Source organism: Oryctolagus cuniculus, chromosome 2, assembly GCF_964237555.1.
Source record: "Oryctolagus cuniculus chromosome 2, mOryCun1.1, whole genome shotgun sequence".
In the NCBI taxonomy this organism is placed as follows: domain Eukaryota; kingdom Metazoa; phylum Chordata; class Mammalia; order Lagomorpha; family Leporidae; genus Oryctolagus; species Oryctolagus cuniculus.
In genome coordinates, this window is record NC_091433.1 from 64,200,584 (window position 1) to 64,222,044 (window position 21,461).

General features: G+C 39.3%; 1 protein-coding gene across 10 annotated transcripts in view; it reads left to right on the plus strand.

Annotated features, from left to right (window-relative positions):
- TENM3 (teneurin transmembrane protein 3) overlaps positions 1-21,461 on the plus strand; it is a 650,972-nt gene that overhangs the window by 188,422 nt on the left and 441,089 nt on the right. For 7 of the 10 annotated variants that reach the window (XM_070068317.1, XM_051842575.2, XM_070068314.1 and 4 more), the window contains exon 3: positions 7,681-7,959. The exons of the other annotated variants lie outside the window; for them this stretch is intronic. In XM_070068317.1, the coding sequence (XP_069924418.1) occupies positions 7,681-7,959 (279 nt within the window). The remainder of the gene's footprint in view (positions 1-7,680; positions 7,960-21,461) is intronic. 10 annotated transcript variants of the gene reach the window in all.

The following is a 21,461-nucleotide window of genomic DNA, read 5'->3' on the forward strand; positions in this document are numbered from 1 at the left end:
ATCAACTGACCTTTCTTTATGACTCCCCTGTGGAAGGGGGAGTCTGATTTCTGTGACTTGTTTTGAGGGAGAAGGAGCAGGAGGGCAGACACAGGGAGACTGCTTTCAGTTTCTCTTGGTTCAAAGAACTGTCTATCCAAGCACTGTACTTTCCAATATTATTTTCTGACCCCCAAGGTCAGTATGTACATTTAGATGTTTAAAACTTATTAATGGAGAGGGTGGGTGCTGTGGCATAGCAGGTTAAGCTTCTGTCTGCAACGCTGGCATCCCATATGCGTGCTGGTCCAAGTACCAGCTGCTCCACTCTGATCCAGCTCCCTGCTAATGCACCTGGGAAAGCAGCAAAAGATGACCCAAGTGCTTGGGCCCCTGCACTCACATGGGAGAGCTAAAAGAAGCTTCTGGCTCCTGGCTCTTGGCTTTGGCCTGGCCCAGCCATGACTGTTATGGTCATCTGGGGAATGAACCAACCCTGCTTTTCAAACAAATAAATACATCTTTTAAAAAATTAATAGATAAATGTTTTGTGGAAGACATTTACATTTTAATGCACACTGAAATGGACTAGGGATATTCAGGTGTTTAGTGCAACTTTAAGTTATTTTTTTTAAAATAGAGTTTTGTGAAGGGACTTAGAAGTAAAGATTTGTACCTTTATTGAGATTTCCACTGCATGCCTAGTATGGGTAGTCTATTTAAATATTGAAAATGTAATGCAGGGTTAAAGAGTTTGGACTGTGCCAGAAAATATGTACTAGGAACTAGAGCTACATGTATCTTTATTGCTCTGTGATGTCCATACCATTTTGCAAACACAGCAAAGAAGTAGGAGGGGAGGGGCACTTTAGATATGGTGGCCAGTGGTGCTGAGTCCACAGTGCCTGGGAAGAAATGTTTGCCCACCTGGTGGTTTTGTGTTGTGTTCTACCTGTGAAGAAATGTCATTCTATGCCTGAAAATAAATAACTCCATTTACACTCATGGCAACCAAGGAAAGTAAGGCAGAGATTATTTTATTTCTGTGTATTGCATGTATCATCCATCCACTTCTCAGACTGTTTTGGGGGTTGCTACTGTAGAAGAAATAGATGGTTATTTCCCTTTCAAATAATCCATATATCATGAAGGAAAAATGAAGAACTGAAATGGGGGAAAACAATACTCTCATCTGTCTCTCATACTTCATTTCTTTAAATGAGGAAGGATTTTTAAAACCCAGCTTTCCCAACAGTAGGTAATAAATTAAATTTCTGATTCTTAAATAGGAACTATGGAACTCCAAAGCAGGAAAATGCATTTTGAAAAAAAATAGGCTTTAATTTTTCTTTAATTTTAAAATTAAAATTCTTGAAATAATTATCATGCAAAGTAAAAATCCAAAATTGTAAACCAGGGAGCAGGCAGTGCCTGGGCTTAACTCCCAGCTCTGATTTCTGACTCTGGCTTCCTGCTAATTCAAATCCTGGGAGACAGTGGTGATGGCTCAAGCATCTGGGTTCCTGCCACCCACGTGGGAGACTTGGATCGCATTCCCAGTTCCTGGCTTCAGCCCATCCTGGCTTCAGCTCCGCACGGCCTCAGCTAGTGTGGGCCTTTGAGGAGTAAACCAGCAAATGGAAGTGCTTTCTCATTCTCCCTCTGCATCTTCAAGTAAATAAAAAAAACTTAAAATACATAAAATAGAAAATTACCAATTTTCTTTGTAACCCTTCTAAACAGCCCATGGTAGCAATTATATGTCCCTCCTCACCTTTGGGATCAGGATTTATGTCATCTGTTGGTGCTCTTTGCTTTGTTTCAAAAAGTGGAGTCACCTTATACACAATGTTCTGCAACTCGCATTTTTTAGCTTAAAATATATGTAATGAGCTTCCCTCCAGATTTGAAGATAGATTCGAACTTTTTCTGTATGCTAACCACAGGATGTCTCATAGCATGGCTGCATAACTTATTAATATTTACCTTTTATGATAAATATTTTGGATTATTAAAATTTTTGTGACAATTGCATAGTAAGTACTTATATATGTGTGTGTGTGTGTGTATGTGTGTGTGTGTGTTTAAAAGATTTATTTATTTATTTGAAAGGCAAAGGTAGAGAGAGAAAGAGGTCTTCTATCTGCTGGTCCACACCCTAATTGGCCACAACAGCAGCAGCTGCACTGTGGTGCAGCAGATTCAAGCCCTGCAGTGCTGGCACCCCATATGGGCAGCAGGTCAGGTACCAGCTTCTTCACTTCTGATCCAGCTCCCTGCTAATGTGCCTGGGAAAGCAGTGGAGGATGGCCCAGGTACTTGGGCCCCCGAACCCACGTGGGAGACCCAGAAGAAGCTCCTGGGTCCTGGCTTCGGATCAGCTCAGCTCCGGCCATTGTGGCCATTTAGGGAGTGAACCAGCAGATTGAAGACCTCTCTTTCTGTGTGTCTTTCCTCTCTCTCTCTAACTCTGTCTTTCAAATAAATAAAATAAATCTTAAAAATAGATAAAGCTAAGTGATTTTATTTCCACAAGATATAATTCTAAAAATAAAATTTATGAACCAAAGAGTATTTCTAGTTTTAATGGGAAAAATATTTTATAAGGAATAAAAGTAGCATAATAGAAGGCAAAGAAAAGAAAAAGGAAGAATGAATTTTAGAGAAGGCCCACAGAACCAACTGTTTTTTTGTTTTAATTTTTTATTTTTTGACAGGCAGAGTGGACAGTGAGAGAGAGAGACAGAGAGAAAGGTCTTCCTTTGCCGTTGGTTCACCCTCCAATGGCCCCTGTGGCCGGCGCACCACGCTGATCTGATGGCAGGAGCCAGGTACTTCTCCTGGTCTCCCATGGGGTGCAGGGCCCGAGTACTTGGGCCATCCTCCACTGCACTCCCTGGCCACAGCAGAGAGCTGGCCTGGAAGAGGGGCAACCGGGACAGAATCCGGCGCCCCAACCGGGACTAGAACCCGGTGTGCCAGCTAAGAGAACATTGATTCTTATTTGCCCCCTAAATTCCGTATCCGTGACCTCTGTCCCAACCCCTCATTGCAAACACTGGGTTCTTATTGCAGTCTGGTATAAAAGACAAGCAATGAGTAACAACTGTTGGTTAGGACGCATAGAAATTGGACTCTTCGTGCACTGCTCATAGCAATATAGAATAGGACAGCCATTATGACAGTCTGGCAGTTTCTCAAAAGGTTATATGTAGAGCTAACATAAAAATGAACACATGTAGACAGGCAAACACTTGTACATGGGTGTACCTGGCTGCATTTCTGTAGTAGCAAAAAAGTGTCCATTGACTGATGAATGATAAATAAAATATGGTATATCCATAAAATGGCATATTATTCAGCCATGCAAAAAAGAAGGCTGTGCTAGCTCACGCTGCAGCATGGAAGAACTTTTTAAACAGTATGCTTAGTGGGAGGAGGCCCTCACAAAAGAGTATACGGTAGGTTCTCCTTTACTTGACATGCCTCCAACAGGCAGAGCTACAGAGAAGTAGGTTAGTGGTGGCCTGGAGCTGTGAGAAGGAGGGGTCAGAGCGGGGAGGGGAGCTGGCTGATAACTGGTAGGAAGTGATTAAAATGTTGTAAAATTGATTGTGGCCGTGGGTGCAGAAATCTACGAATCTGCTAAAAACCATTGAGCTGTGTTCTTTGAATGGGCATGTTCTATAGTAGTGAGCTCTATTTCTGAACTGTTTATTTTTAAAAAAGCAGGGGGTGGGGGAGAAAGAGGGAGAGAGAGGGAGAGAGGGAGGGAGGGAACCAAATGTAAACATTGGAGCAGGGAGAAGCCCTCCCGACAGGCTGCTGTCACCCTGTGCCTCTGGATCCAGTCTCCATGCAGTCTGTTTTCAGCTCATCCAGGAGACAGTACATGTCTTGCCTGCTGGTGAGCATCGCTAATAGCAGCTTTGAGGAATCCCTTCTGCTCAGACCAGGCTGTAAATACCATGTGAGAACACGACCAAATAGCGCAGTGTTTTTCTCATCCCCTTCTTTTCTTAAAGGGGTAGTTGTGTTAGGTGCCAAGCTCATCTGAAGTATCTGTTCTTAGGGCATCCTTTCCGTTCTGTCAGGTACCCTCACTCACTTTTTTTTAAATATGAAGTTTTGTTTTTTAAAGATACAACCTGTGTAGGTGGTGTTTATTCAGTTCTTTATATAGATTTCCAAATTTACGAGTGTCCTAAAGCAAGCATGCCTAATCTGATCCAAGCCAACCTTGGGTTTTAATCACAATGAATTCCACCCCCAGGTAGACTTTGTTCTTGCTGTAATTTACTGTTTTGGTCCTGTTTCAGATTGTAATGGGAAACTGTTGTTGGCTCTGCTGATCAGGGTTAACAAAATCCAAAGTGCAGGAGATAACATTGCCAGTTATAGTCAAATAGAATAATATCAAGACTGTAAATAACAGAGAGGAAAAACTAAGGCAATTATGTTAGAATTATTTTTTTAAGGAGGACACAGTCTGTTTATTGAAACTATTCCAAGTATGTAAATTGGCTCTCCACCCAAGATGAAAAATAATCTCTTTTTTATTTTTAATTTTTATTAGTTGAAAGAAGAGATTTCATGTATTTCATGGGTATAGTTCTAAGAAGCTGTTAGAATTATTGCAAGGAACACACACTTTTGCAATCTGAAGAAACCATAGAAAGTAAGAATGAATTGTTCCTTCCTTGAAGCAAAGCTGACCCTAAGCAGGACTGTCAAGTGTTTAGCTTGGCCCCAGTGGATCTGAGCTGCCTTGGCCTGCCCTCCTCTTTCCTACTCTGCCTTCAAGACCTCCCCACAGCCACCCCACCCGCCCCATGCCTCCCCAGCTGTCTCCTCTTCCAGTTGGGAACTTTCTCACCATCTTCCCTGTGTTTTCTGTAAACATAGCCTATGTAGCTAAACATTACTAGCTGGTGGGAATAACTTGAATTGACTAATGTATTCTAGTTCAACAGTTAGATTTCCCCCCAAAGGTATTTGCATTAAAACAAGGGATCCTAAAAGCAAAAGGCCTCCACCAAAGAGGAAAATGGGCAACAATAGACTGAAACACCAAGACAGGTCTAGGGTGTGGATGTTGTTGAATGAAGCCAATGACAGGAGCAAAAGTCAACTTTGATGTTGTGACTTTCGAAACTTATTTTAACGTGATCCACTCCCCAACACTCACATGACACGCTTTCTTTGATTGTTAATTACCCTTGTCAAAGCATTTATTTTAAGCCTTTTTTTAAATTTAGCTTTTCTTTATGGTCGTCATATTTACATAAACCAAGTTAGGACAGACCTGAAAGAAGATAAAATAGAGTGGTAACGCAATTTTGATGGAGGTGGTGAGTGGATTCAACCAGGGTTGTGCAAGGTGCAGTTCAGTGTTCTTCCTTCATGGGAAAGAAAACAAACTTTTTAATTCGGCCAAGAGATCTGACAGGGATTCCTGCTGTGGTGCTTGCTTTCAGAAGCAGCCTTCCATAGCTGGGAATCATTGTGAGACACTAGGCGCGGCTGTCGATAGAGTTTGGGACACACATTCAGCGCCTAGGGATGATGCCTGGGATATTTAATTGCAGAAGGGACTGAGTTTACAAACTCGGAGAGCAAATCAAGACTCTCGTATTCTGCTTCCTTCACCTCAGAGATGCGTGCATCAAGCTGGCAAATAGTGTGAAAAGTCGGTAACTTGGGAAATGTTTCCAGTTCCAGTTCAGAGGTTAGAAAGGGAGTTGTGCTGTCTCTTCACTTCTCTCTTCTCTTTGTTCTCCCACGCAGGAACCACCCCACATGGAGGACAAATGCACAGGGTCTTATGTTTTTCCTCTTGAAGAACGATTCTGTATTCTTATTTTGAAAAATCAACCTACTTGATGGCAAAAGTTAGATGTTCTAGAACCCTTACCCTGTTTTAAACATGAGATATCACTAACAGTGAGCAAGCTTTTCCCCAGTATTCCCATGAACTATCCACAGTGACACTGCTTGTTTGCCTGTGCTTTCATCAGCATAGTCCACACTGATTCTTTGAAAGCACTGGCAGTACCTTGGAGAGCTTGTCTGCTTTTTTGTTGTTCAACATTCACTCACTTTTTCCTTGATTCTCTTTGCTGGACATACTTGTTGGTTCAGATCCTTACTCACAGCTCTCTGATAAGTGCAGTTTGATTTGCAGCTAATTGTAGTAACTGATTTTCTTTATTTATGAATGTCTTTGTCAGAATGCTTTTGGAAATTTGACTGAGATAAAGCTGACCCCAACTTCTGATATGACCACAGCAATAAAGCAATTAACCACACTAGTTAAAATGTGCTGAGACCCAAAGGGTGCTGATATCTTTACAACCAAATATTTACTGTGTTGTGCACTATATTTGATTTATTTCCTAGAAGATTGAACATATTTTATCACAAATCATTTATGATACTCTTTTAAAAATGTAATGTATATTTCTCACACCAGCTAATTAACTTTAAAATGTTCATGCATTTCAGAAATAGGAGTAAGAAAATTAAAAGTAGCAGTAATATAAATGCTTATTATTCTTAAAAGGTCTGGGTATTAGGTGGGAACACTTAAATCGGTCTTGTATCCTACTATTCTTTACATGTATTTTGATTGTAGTTAGTATCTAAATCTCATATTCTACCATGTCAATAAGACAAGAAATGGAAAAGCCATATGTGCATCCTACAAGCAAATATTTTTCTCACTCTTCATATCCACAGTATCATAAAATGTGTGTGAAATTTCAAGAATAAAAACAGGATTGGGAAAGCCATTAATAATAGCGGTCATTTTAAAGTGTCACCTAATTTAAACACTTTTGCTTTAAGTTATTGCAGTGTCATGAGTTTTATTATGCTCAATTTATTAGTAAAGGCCTGCAGAGTTCACAGCCATTTATTTTTCAGGGAAGTTGACTTTATCATTAATTTTTAAATACATAATACTCCCACTCCCACTGTATTTTTAGAATGCACTTTATTTGCAAAAATAGGTATATTCTGATCAATACAGATGTTTCCAGGGGTGGTTTTAAAAGCAGAAAGTTTAAGTAGGCATAGATGTCCCAGATGGGCTGCAGATGTTACACTCCATGCTCCAAACTTAAGCATGCAAACACACATGCATACTACACAGGACGCAAGTTCCTAGTGGTTGCTAAGTTAAAGTAGGAAGACAGGAGACCACTGAGCTAGCTCTGTTTCTACTTATCAAGTAACTTATTCCTGGGGGAAGGCCTTGTCTTCCAAAGAACGGACATATGGGTAGGGAGAGGAGTGACTTTGGTTTAGTCCTATTCAGTCCAACTCAGGACAATCCTGGTGGCTTTCCACATCAGCTAAGTTCGATCCTGTCGTTAGTAGCCATTGCTTTCTCTGGGCTTGGTTTTCACACCTGTGCTCCTTAACGTGCCCGTTTCACCAGAGGTGCTTATGGGCTTTCACAGGTGCCGAAGATGCTCGAAGCCCAGGGTAGGCAGGGCAGTCGTGCAGCCCCCGCGCTCCCATGTGCCATATGCCATGTGACCATGTGCTGTGCAGGGCGAATGTAAACACCTGGGGCTGACAGCTGAAAAGCCTGCATGCTTGACTGTTTGTTTCAGGGAAATAGTCTTTAAGAAAAAATAAAAAAGAATGTTAATCATGTACTCACTAGCTGTTATATCTTTTTTTCCCCCTAATTAGGACAGAATTTTACCCTAAGGCAGTTAGGAGTTTGCGAACCAACAACTCGAAGAGGACTGGCATTTTGTGCGGAAATGGGGCTCCCCCACAGAGGTTACTCTATCAGTGCAGGGTCAGATGCTGATACTGAAAACGAAGCAGTGATGTCCCCAGAGCATGCCATGAGACTTTGGGGCAGGGGGGTCAAATCAGGCCGCAGCTCCTGCCTGTCCAGCCGGTCCAACTCAGCGCTCACCCTGACGGACACGGAGCACGAGAACAAGTCCGACAGTGAGACCGGTAAGTCACACTTTTGGCTTTACGATGGCATTCAGTGCTTCTGTGTGTTTTGGTTGACTATGGCGACATGTTTTCCTTCCTTTCTTCCTCTTATCTCTTTCTTTATCTTTTACTGTAGCAGAGTCTCCCCCCCCCCCCCCCCCGCAGAAAAGTTGCCCTTGAATAATGCATTTTATTTTTCCCGGAAAAAAAATCAATATTCAACATCATATTGGTAAATTATGCAAGCAGTTTATGATGTGTTCGTTGGAGTTTTGAAAAACAGTTGTGTACAGGGAAAAAAAAAAGATTACCTTTCTGGACCATGTCACCTGTTATCCTCTGAGGAGTAGCAAAGCAAGTGTTGATAAAGTTTACCCCAGAGCCTGCTTACAATCAAAGATGTCTTTGTAGATTCCTCTTGAAGATACCTTAAAGAAGTTGCAGAATCAGAATGGATGAGTGAGCACACAGAATAGTTTATTAACAGGGCTCGAGTGATTGAAGAACACATTTGATCATGCTTTAAACTTACTAGTTGATGAGAGCAATTGAAATCTTGGTAAAGAGGGGGAGTGTGGCCTTTGATGTGCCTTGGGGACGGGATTACTGTGCAATTAAATCCACCCACAGAACTTGGATTTTAGGAAAACATCGGCTTTCCATATTGTAAGAAAAAACATCTTTATAAATTATCAGGACTCCTTTCCTATTTATTACCAGTGCGAGATAATTTTAAAAGAGTTAATTTATATGCAAAAGCAAATTTAAGAAGAAACTTAATTTTTTAGTCAGTGCTGCTTCTAAGGAAGAATCGGACAACAAACACTTTTCTCCTTCAGCTTTTGACATTAACAGTGCACTCGCTACTTCCGTCGAGTTATTAATGCTATGCATTTCCAGTATATCAAAGAGCAAAGAGAAAATTAAAATAGAAGAATCACATGGCATTTGAAAAGAAAGTTGTTTTTTCATTGATGCTTCATCTTATTTATTGAGCAACTTTGTCAGTTTTTCTTTGTAATAGAAACGCATATCCATGATTAGCTTTGACTTTCAGCTGGGTACCACGCAGTGTGGCGTTGTACCTTGTGTCTCCCTCTGCATGTTACTCATTTCCTCTCTAGTCATGAAAAAGTAAGTCTAATTTAAACCATCAGAAACAACTTCTTATGTAGAACTCTTTAGTTCATTAAACCACATCAAGATTGATTAATAATATACACTCCGATTCTTCATTTTGGATTTTGTTTCTTGGTGGAGGCTGGCTTTATTCTAACCCAAAACAAGAAGGAAGGACTTTCTTTTTTTTAAATGAGTCTTAGAATCCAGCTACCAACATTTTCTTCTGCTAATCTATTCACCTTAGTAAATCCTGTGTTTATATCAATTTTTATAGAATCGGAAGTCGCTAACCTTAAGTGTATGATTTGATATAAATATTGCTTCCTGTGCATTTGTACTTCACATGAAACTCCTTGAGCAGGTACACTCATTATATTCAAAAGTAGCATTTGGCATTTGATTTTCCTTAAATATACAATAATATGTGTGCTGTTACAAGAAAGAGGAGGACACAGCAGTATTATGCATTCAATTCTGATTATCTGCATCGTGGAAAGTCCTTATCTACCTCTATTAAGTAATTTTCACATTGGATCAGCTTGTCCTTTGCACCCAGATCCTTGGTGGAATTTCTTTCTCTCGGTTAGCAAATGCATCTTGTTACAGATGTAAATTGGTAAAATATAAATTAATTTTAATATTTTTAAAATTACTCTTATGTTTCTACTATAACTATCCCATGGTGAATTCCCAAGTGCATGGTACTTCTTTTTGAAAGTGTGGAACTGCATATTTCTTAATTGTAATTGACAGTATATAGTATCCAAATTGTTGGGAGGAGAGTTTTCCACACCACTGCCCTTCTTCATTTGCATGGATTATTACTAACTAGAAGGAGGAATTTTTTTCTGAGGGAATCACAGAAACCTTGTTCTTAGGGGGAAGTCAGGGCAAGGAAAGCTGCTTTCATTTCTTCAAGCCGTGGCTGTGAAGCCGAATGGTGAGAGACGAGGAGAGCGGTCAAGGGCCTTGCCTTGAAGCTCAGAACATTTGGCAGCATTTGTTGAGAGTATGCAGGTCAGTTAAGAGTGTAACGTGTCAAAGGCAGTGTTTGTTGATTTTGGCAAAGTGATGACTTAAATTTGTGTTTATTCTTTTTTCCTGATGTTTAGTTGTGGTTGCTTTGTGAAACAACATTTTGATGGTCCAAGAATTACTAGTGAGGTCAGTTTAAGCAGGCAAAACAAAAGAGAAAATAAAATAGATAAATTCTCTTAATGAATACTGGCTGTATTCATCAGATACTTAGCAGACCTTATAATTTTGAATTCTGGAATAAAATGAGCAGTGAGGATTTTTTCTAATATAAAAATATTATGCTTTATAAAAGTTTCCTAAGCTGGGTTATAGGAAGAACTAAAATTTGCCATCCAATGAAAGTTCTAGCATCTTTATAAACATCCAACACCTTTATAAAGTTCCAAAACTAATACGTATTTTCACTTTCATTACTACTTCCAGTCAAATATTTCTAATGTAAAATTACTAAAAGAATTTGATTTGCTCTTTGGGTATTCTCAGTTGCTCTAGCTTTGAAAAACTGTTGATTTTCCAATTGCATTTTCTGTTGACTTCAATTATTTTTGTTGTCTGATTGTGTTCATTTTGAGATGTGAGATGGCTTGAGATGTGTCTATGGAAGGTCTATCTGTCATCACCAAAAATTGAAACATGAAAGACATGAACAAAATAATTCACCAAAATGAAACTAATTTTAGGCAGCAGACACTGGTTTATTTTCATCTGGTTTAACATGTGAGTTTTTGTTGATGTTTTTTGAAATAACTGTGAATGAGGCTGTTTTCCCTGGGGAAAAGATGTTATCCAATATTTGTAAAGTTATGCAAGTAGAATGCATGATGTTCTAGTTATAGCTTTAAAGAAGAGTTTGGTCACTAAAAGAGGTTAGATTTCGTTTATTTATTGATAAAGAGGCCAACAGTTCAAGTTAAGAAGGTGCTAGAATGGCTGTGAGGCTAATGAAATTTTGATGGCCTGAGCAATCCCATGAGAGTGAAAGAACATTTGGACCCTGTCAAGCGTCTCCCGTGTTAGCAGAGTCACAACAAGTGGTAAGAGTGTTTCTTTGGCAAAACTAACTCGTCACCAACCATGGCAGTGTGAAGTTAGAAAGAATCTCGAGGAGAAACAATTGTAGTAAATTGAGTTTCTTATGGAATTCCAGATGTTAATCTCATTCCTGCTTAAGAATGTGGGAGCAGTCCTGTCTTGACACATGCTGACACGGCGGTCACTGTGCTGTTGGGAGTCAGCTCCCGGGCAATGCAAAGTGGGACAGTCATTTGTGTCCACCTATCAACAGCAGTTCTGGGAAGCTGTTGAAAGGTTACACTGTCAACGTGGTGGGACACCCTAATCAAAGGCAAAGTTATCAGTATGCTTTGGATTATTTCAGATATCTTTCCTGTCTGATTCATTGTTAAAAGTCCCCCACGTGAATTCTGACTATCCAGCTTTGCATGTCATGTGATCTTTTCAAATACCTATTTAAATGTCACAGTGGACTTTTTCCTTTTTTCGAAGTATCAGTCTTTAAGAATGTCACCATGTGCGTTTGTTTCTGCCAAGCGTGAAGTCGTCCTCACCATCCAGCAGTGTGGCCTTGATTCAGAAAGCACCTGACAGGGTGCACATTGTTTTACTCACTCGCCCGACCTGACTCACCCAGAACATAACTCGCAGACTCTTCCATCTCTTCTGATACTTTGTCTGTAGTGGTCTCCTGTGGGACTCCCTCAGCTTGCTCCTTCTCCTGTTCTCCTTGACCTTTTGATGCCACTTGGGGGAAAGAAAATCGGACATTGCTGGAGAGTTCACTGAGGGCAGTGGTTGGGAACAGGTAGAGCCAACCTACTTGCTTTTGTATGGACGTAACCACCTGCTGGCTATGTCACTTGGTCTTCTTGAGCTCTGGAGATACTAGTAAGAAGAGCTATTAAGAGGAATAAATCAGTTCAAGTGTCCTTACAGTAGTGCCTCCTATCTAGTGAGATACATGTAAGTGTGTGCTCTGATTATGACTGTTTGTACAAGGTGGGAAGTCTCTCCAGCTTAGGCAGTTATGGAGATGACAGTATCAAGTGCCTGCATGGGTTTGGACCACAATAAATGCCCCTTCTCCCCTGCCTGTCCCCCCCCCCCCTTGTTTACCCTCCCTCCCTCTGCAGTTGTCAAGGGCTTGTCACTGGGCAAGATGAGAGAGAACTAAAGGTTTCCTCCAGAAAAGGCGCTAGTAATTTGCATAGTCTGAAATTTCTGTCACCATTATGGACTCACTTATTTGCCTCGAAAACCCCACATCCTTTTTAATTTACTGTAATTAAATGGATGTAGACTGGAAGGTGCCGACAATTAGTCTGATGGCTATAAACTTCAAAGACTTTAGCCTGCTCCTTCCCCTCCTGGCCAAGGGAAATTTCCCAGGTAGCATTTCCCTCAAAGGCATGTTCCTTAGACAGCCAGTCAATTAAAAGACAATTTAACTGATGCTCATCAGTTCACACAATAAAATAAATCATTCCTGGAAGACTTTATTTCTCACCTGGGGTCTTAGCCTTGCACCTGTTGTAGGATTCCACTCCTGCCACACTAATTGTGAAAGATACTTAGGTATTCAGGGCTAATTTAGTTAACAAAAAGGGGAGAAGAAAGTGCACTCATTCTAATATAGTAGATACTGCTTTGCTCAACTGAAGTACATTTCTTGGAGCCAATTTTTCTTGTCCTTTGAAATAGCATTTTAATAATCCAGTTTCTGGATGGAGAGATGTCTAAAAGTTGAGTTACTGTACTTTAAAAGGAAAAAGATACTCCATAAGCCAGTTTGGTAAACTACACTGTTTACATGAACCTCTCAACAGAGAACTTTGGCTGTTTTGCAGTCTGAATTTCCATGTCAGGTGAAGTATTGTTCTCTGGGAGTGTGGACAGTACAAGGTCTTCTCTCTCTGAGTGACTGTGTATAGGTAGAGAGAGGAAATGGAAGGACTTGCAGCTACTGCATTACCAATTAAACTGTAGAAGAGTTGGGAGAAACCGCTAATGGCACTGGAGACCCTGTTAGGTGACACACTTGTGATGCTTCCAGCAGTGACACGGATGGCATTTCTCTGCTGGCTCTTTCCACAAAGGGAATAGTCTTTGGATTTGCTGAAGATAATTTGAGGAAAGGCATACTTCTTTGCCTCAGTAGCCTAATTTCATCCCTTCAGCCTTCTCCATGAGCCTTTCTTTCAGCCTACTTTGGAAATGATGGAATTCCACTGCTTTAAGAAATAAATGCCATTTCAATGTTATTCTGATTTTATGAGATTCTATTACACACACTAAATTATAACTTGCATATAAATTCCATTATGGGCCCTCTTCTGGCATGTAACGGTCAATTCTGGCATGGTCTGCTGTAATAAATTACATTTTATGTTTTAGTTGCTGTGGCATGTCAAAAATAGCAAAAGTAATATTTTCATGTGCTTACTAAATCAAACTCTGAATTAAAGGGTTGCTTTGCAAAATATAGTCAAGTAGTTTCTAATATATGAAAATAATTATATTGCCTTGATATATGTACATTTACAGTTTCAGTTGTGACTTCTGATTCCTTGCGCAAAAGCATCCATGTTTCATTTAAGGTTGAAATACATTCACTTCACAGATATGTATAAATCACCCTTGAGCAGAGTTAAGTTCTAATTTAAATAAAATTTAAAATAATACATAGTTTTATGAAACTAGAATTAAGACGTAAAGATTTTACTGCCATTATTGTTATTCCTCAGTATGTGTACATGTTTTTATTTCTTCCATTCTAAGAGGATTCTCAGAAAACTTGGCACTTGACTATTCTTCACATAGATACTGCCTTTTCTACTAAACTCAACTTGCATTTTAAGTATTTTTGTTCAAAGTGTATAGCATCTGTGGTATCTCCATTTAAATTCTAATGTTCTTTTAGTTGTAAAGTGAAATCAAAGTGAAGCATACTATGCACATATCAAAACTGATGATGTGTGCTATTTTGATTTTTGAATGTGTTTTTGATAGCCTTGAAAAATCACAGCGGTAGCAGTAAAATTGTTTTAATTAATGAATTGAACAGCAGTGAATGCTGAATCAGGCTTATTGATGTAATTATCACTGAAATAGAAAAAATAAGTGTTAGTCATACTACCTTAGTTTATTTGCCATTCTGAGGGTAGTCAAGTGTTTGAAGAACAACTCACTGATTTTTTGTGTGTGCTATTTAAAGAATATTCTTTCCATAGCAATTCTGTTTATTAACATTGCATACATATATAATTTTCTGCGTGAAAACCTGATGCATTATGTACTGAGTAGTTTGAGTGATAGTTTCACTATATTGAGGTTTTCTTATGTGAATTGGTTGAATTGAGATAGCTTTCCATCAAGAATAGACTGTACTTAGAGTGAATGTAAAATATATTTGAATGAATATTAAAATGAATGCAAACACATATAAAATTGAGAAAAAGGCAATTAAGAACATCTGATGATTATTGCCTTGACTTTAAATATTATTTTAAAACACACAGAAAGTAAAAACTGAATAAGGTTTACATGTGACTTATTAAATTGATTCCTTATTTAGTATATCAGCTACATCCTCATTTGATGAATAATAAATGCCAAACATTGTAGCTGGTGCCGGAAAAATAGAAAATGGTTTGAGATGTAATTTCTGACCTCTATAAGCTTATAGGCTGGTTAGGCAAACCGGTAAGTGCGCATGAAGTTAGAACTTAATATGGTAAATGTTATTACAACAGAATATGCAAAGTCAGCGTCAGCACAAGGCAGATTATTGCCAGTAGAGTGGGGGACGGAGAGGAAAGAACGTTTCATGAAGGAAAAAGAATGTGGCACTGGAACAGAAGCTTAAAGCATGCATAAAAATAGAAGACAGAGACAAAGCAGCAAAGGATGGTGTGTAGGATACCAGGAACTGTTCCAGAAACCACAAGTCGTTTGGCGCCCCAAACCCATGATGTTTGAGGTTGCCCGAGTAGCCCCAGAACGCATCCGTGGATCTTCGTGGAATTCATGGTTTCCTGGAGATAGTAGGGAAGAATTAGAGAAGGTTCATGTTAGAACAACAGCGCGGTCGTATGTACAATTCAGAAAGCAATGGAAAATGTTGACTGTTTAAGCTCAGTGAGGACATGGTCTTGCTCACCGTTGTGTCTGAGCTCACTCAGCCTCACCCAGTATGTGAAGCTGGAAATAAATGAGGTTTTGTTGAAGGAACAAATAAGAAGCAAAATGGCCAGTTAGGTAGTATTGTAATTATCAAGGTGGGAAAGGAAAACCCATTCAAACAGAGGGTGACTAATAGGTTGCATGAGGTCAGGAAGGAAGCAAGATATTGAAAAAAACTTCTCCAACGTGGGCGAGTGATACTGTAATCCAAGATGGAGGGTAAAGTGTATTGTTTGTGGTAAAGTCAGTGGTTGAGACAGGGATTTTGAAGTGTCTGTGAGGCTTTGAAATTCAACAGTTGGGCAATTTTTATATATACACACACATATAGGGAAAAATTCAGTTAGGTTTTATTTAGGAATATTCACTTTTTAATCTATGTGACTACAGTTAAAGCTGTGGGACACAATTAAACCTCTCCCCAAAAGCAAATAGAAATGAGAGAAGAAGAGAGCTAAAAATAGAAACCTGAGACTGTTGAGCAGAAGGGTGTGAAGATGCACCAATGAAAGCAACAAAGAGAATCTCGCACGGAGGCAACAATGGTGGAAAAGACTAGTTCACAGAAGACAGCTCAAGGTGTGATCAGCGCAGTTAGAAGTCTCCAGTGACATGCCAAAGATATCCTTTAGACTAGACAGGCAGATGTAGTGAAAACTGGTGAAATGTTTGGTGAAATCAAGAACCCATGTCAGCAGAAGGTTTGGGGAGGAAGTAGATTCTTTTTTACTTTTTTATTTTATTTTATTAATTTTTTTGACAGGCAGAGTTAGAGAGAGAGAGAGAAAGGTCTTCCCTCCATTGGTTCACCCACCAAATGGCCACGACGGCCAGCACTGCACTGATCCGAAGCCGGGAGCCAGGTGCTTCCTACTGTTCTCCCATGCAGGTGCAGGGCCCAAGCACTTGGGCCGTCCTCTACTGCCCTCCTGGGCCACAGCAGAGAGCTGGACTGGAAGAGGAGCAACCGGGACAGAATTCGGCGCCCCAACAGGGACTAGAATCCCAGGTGCCGGTGCCGCAGGCGGAGGATTAGCCTAGTGAGCTGCAGCACCAGCCAAGAGAAAGTAGATTCTTATCCAAACGTGCTAGTTTATTTTAAATAGTTTTATAAAACTGTAAAACTACAGTCGTGTATCTACAGTTTAATGGACATGGCAGGCATTGAGGCTCAGAGGTTAAGCTGCCTCTTAGGATTCCTGCATCCCACATCAGGGTGCTAGTTTCAAGTCCCAGCTCCACCTCCCATACAGCTGCTTGCCATCACACACCCTGGAAGGCAGCAGATGATGACTCCAGTAGTTGGGTCTGTGTCACCTACATGGGAGACCTGGATGGAGTTTCTGGCTGCTGGCTTTGGTTTGGTCCAGTCCCAACTATTGAGGGCATTTGGGGAGTGAAGCAATGGACGGAAGAGCAGCATTGCTCGCAGTGTTCCAGGGACAGAGAACATTTTATTTCCTTTCCTTGATTCTTGGTGTGTGTCTGTGATATGTTTATACATATGTGTGTGTGTGTGTGTGTTGCACACACAAGGACACTTCAAGTTCATGAAGAAATTGAATAAAGTATATTTTGGTGCAAACAGGGATCCACGCATAGTTTTTACATAATACTTATTTTCATGAAGACCCCTTGAATGCATTGACTTTCAATTTTTTATTAAAGTAAACATCTTTTAATTTCATTTTTCATAAACTTCTTGAAGTTCTCTCATAGATGTCCATAATCTATGCACTAGGGGTTAAATTAATAGCTAGAAAATGCTTTTTCACCTTAGTAACTATGTTATATGGAATGATTTTTTTGCTTAATAACAAAATGCATGTTTATAGACTTAACATTATATCATCACTTTTTATTTTTTCATGAACTGTCAAGTACTATAAAAGATTTTTTTTTCAAAAAATATTCAAAAGTAGGCCAAAGAAACCTTGCTGTAATGTTCAATAGACATAGAAATAGGTTATAAAAATCCAGAGTGGTAATTACTATTCGCATGTTAAAAATTTGGGAAATTGTGACATTGTGAAACACTTATTCAGACTAAACTGGTTAATATCAAAGTAGTCGGTATGAAGAAGGCTTCCAACTGGTTTGTACAGGAGTGTTAAAGTTCACAAAGAGGGATCTTAAAATTTTGACATACAGCAGATGGAGAATCCTAGGGGATTTGAAAGTGCTTGAATGAAATGTCAGTTGCTGCTGAAAACAAGTATGAAACATTTCCTTATAATGGACTGTGTCTCATTTCCTGTGACTAGAGTACCATTGTATAGATGGCAGGGTATAGAGTGAGCTTTTAGGTGAACCAAATGGTTTAAATGAGCCTATTTGAAGAGTGTAGTTTCACATAATTGCTATAGTTTTTTTTAAGAATTTAAGTGTTATTTGTAATTATTGTCTTATACTCAGGTAAAGTGATAGCATATGAAAGACATGATAAAAGCAGACCTTCAAATCAAGCCAACTTAAGACTAGAACATGAGTGTTTACATTCATACCCTTAGTTTATATATTTTAATTACTCAGCATTACATGCTCATTGAACACGGAAAAGTAGATGCATAATATTAACTTGTTTCCATATTGGCATTTATGTTTTTTCTCTTTATGGGAGTATGTATTTTTTAAATGAAATTTTGGATTTTATTTGATATTTTTCCACAACATACTGTTTTTTCCATTGTGTGTGGTTTATTGTAATTTGGTGTATCTACTACTTTGGGACATGTAAGCTATTTGAATTTTTGTTAGCAGCGCCGGCACACCGGGTTCTAGTCCTGGTCGGGGCGCCGGATTCTGTCCCGGTTGCCTCTCTTCAGGCCAGCTCTCTGCTGTGGCCAGGGAGTACAGTGGAGGATGGCCCAAGTGCTTGGGCCCTGCACCCCACGGGAGACCAGGAGAAGCACCTGGCTCCTCCCTTCAGATCAGCGTGGTCCGCCGGCCACAGCGCGCTGGCCGCGGCGGCCATTGGAGGGTGAACCAATGGCAAAGGAAGACCTTTCTCTCTGCCTTTCTCTCTCTCTCTCTCACTGTCCACTCTGCCTGTAAAAAAAAATAAATAAAAAATAATTTTTGTTATAAATTATTTTGATGGGGTCAGTGAATAAAAAATTTAGGTTAGATAAGTTTAAGAATACAATATGGTGACTGTAGTTAAAAGCAATGTAGTATACTCTTGAAAATTGCTGAGAAAGTAGATTTTAAGTTTCTGGCCATAAAAATGAATTTAAGGTAATAAATATTGATTAGCTTAATGTAGTCATTCAACCATGTATAGATGTTTAAAAATATTGTGTTATACTTGCATATGATAATTGTTGATGATTTTAATTTATCAATTTACAATAATAAATACACTGAAAATGACCAACTGTGTTGCAGTAGCTATCCTAGTAGCTAAATTTTTGCCATATTACCTTAGCATAAGTTCTTAGAGCTGGAATTTAAGAGCCAAAGGTATGTAGAATTTAAGGTTATTGATCTACCTTTCACAATGCCTTGCAAAAATAAACTTATATCAGTTTATACTGTCACCAACAGTGTAAAAAAGTGCCTTTTCCCAGGAGGCATTTACAATGGTGTTGCGAGGCTTTCAAGTTTTAGGCAATTTGATTGATAAAATGTAGTGTCTTACTGCTGTAATTTATGTTCATTTGATCAGTGGATGGAATGTGTTTTCATGTATGTGGGTGCCATTTGTATTTCGTCTCTGAATTGCTGACTCATCTGTGCGTTCTTCTTTGGAGTATGTGAAGAAATGATCAGGAAAACTGAAGGTGAAGATGCAATCCAGGGACAGCGGGCATTGACCTCGCCTTAATTCCCCTGTGTACACGCAGCCTTGATGAGACAGATTTTGTGGCAGGAGGACCCAGTGTGTATACAGAGTTCCTCAGATGTGTGCCTTCTGCCCCCGCACGAAAGTATGGCCCCAAGTTCAGCAGGACACTGCCTGCCTTCAGCACTTGCACAGGTTTGACTGGAAATTCTAGGTCCAATAAAATCTCCATTTACTCCAGCTAGAAATTCCAAACTCATTTCACTAAGTTTCTGTATCCTTATTAAATAATTTTTTTAAAAAAGCCTATTGCAACTGATAGTAACACTAGGGGTTAGATTTATTTCTATTAGTCCATAGCCTGTTTGGAAAAGGAACAAGAAATAAACAAATATATGCATAGAGTTATACATAGGTGTGAATATAGTGTGGTCTCATTAACCCATTGTCTTTTTGTAAGTTTTTAGAACTTAATCATTTGCAAATATTTTTCTGTTTGATTCTGTTTAAAGAATTTTTTTATATAAACAGTTTTTGTAGTATACAGTCAAATAAGTGATATAAATTACTTATGGTTGTTTGTGCCTAGAAATGCTTACCCCTGGAGCAGGCGGTGGCTTTACCTGCTACACCAATCCCTCCATCTGAATTTCTTAAATGTGGTGTGTAGTGTAAGAATTTAAATTTATTTTCTTGACACAATCCACTTTTGTCAGTGTCACTGAGTTTTTAGGGCATGCTTCACATGTTTAATACATACTAATCTACTTAAATTTCAGCAGTAAGACATCCATAAAAAAACTGCTGTTAAATCTTTGCAAAGAAGAGGGGAAAGATTTGTGAGATATCTTATATAAATATTATTTTTCAGGTACCACTAAATTCAAGTTTGACGTTTTCTGATGGATTTAGAATGCCAGCTAAAGATAAATATTTTTAGGAATACACAATTAGCCACAAGCAATAGCAATATGTAACCTGTAGGCATTGTAAAAAGAATAGTAGTAGAAAAATAGATTTAAATAGTTCATGAAAGTCATGTGTAATGTCAGTGGCAATTATTGAGATCTTTTTTTTTTTCATTTAAAACATAAAGCATTAATCCTGCAAAAGTCAGAAGGCAAGAAGTGCATACTTTGTGACTATCCTCATAATAAATATTTTTAGAGCTATTTTAGGGAATAGAATAGATCCTTTGCTGTCAAGCTTAGAGGCTTGGAAATACAGGGCTTTACAAAAAGGAAACATTTAGAAGACAAAGCAACTAGATGAAACAAGTTGGGGAACTGCACACTGAGCAGAGAAAGGCAATGGGCTTCAGAAAAGGAAAGCTGCTGCAGAATTTGTAGAGTTTGAGCAGGGATTGGAAAGCTAACAAAATATATTTAAGTGTAGAAGAACAGTGCTTGCTTATAATGGAACAAGTAGGAAATACTTGCCAACAGTAAAGGGAAACAATTGTAACATTCTAATTGTAGCATCCCTGGTGGAAGAATTCTCTGGTGACACAATGGAAGTTGATAGTTCACTGAAATCCACTTAGGAAGACCTGTAAGTGTCAGGGCAAAAGGGATAAGATGGTCTCTGTGGGTAATGGCTGTCCAGCCCATGTCTGACAGCAGAGTTGAGACATGGGGAATGTTGATGGATTAGCAAAAAGAACTCAAAATGTATGGACCAAGATCCTGAATGAACCAGGAAGGTGTTTCAGGGAATAGAGGAGGAAGCGGTGGGGTGTGGTGATGTGAGGCAAGAAGACTGAGCAGTCACAGATGGCTCTGATCTTTGGAGCACAGAACCTGTGAAAACATTGCTGTAGGAAGAGAAAAGGAAAGATCACGGAAAAACAGTTAAAATACAATATCTGCTCCTGCAGGGTTGCATGTCGTAGGCCAGGAGAGTTCACCGTATGGCTTGTGGGCTAGCATACGAAATGTGAAGATTTGGTCAAAACTCAAAAATAAATGTGGACTGAAGCAAATGTAATGATCGTATTAGAGAACAAGATAGATAGTGAACAGTAGCAGATTGAATTTGGACTTGAAAGAGAAAAGTTGTTTCTCCAAGTTTCCTGAGTCATCCCTTAGAAAGGGTGTTCATTGATCACTTAGTACCCAACACAAGTGCTGCATCACAATATTCCGGTTAACTCCCACATACTCCGGTGCCCTAAGGTGCACTCGTTTGCTACAAGAGTAAGACCTTAAGGGTTGAAATGTAGAGTCTGAGAGTATTTTGTCCCCACGCATTTTAGTCATGCTCTGTCAGATCTCAAAACAATCACACCATAAAGTAGATTTCCTGTACAAGATTAGTAATAAATCATGTTCGTCTTCTACCCCTGAGTTTCTGTCCTGATGAAGATTTTAAGTCAAGA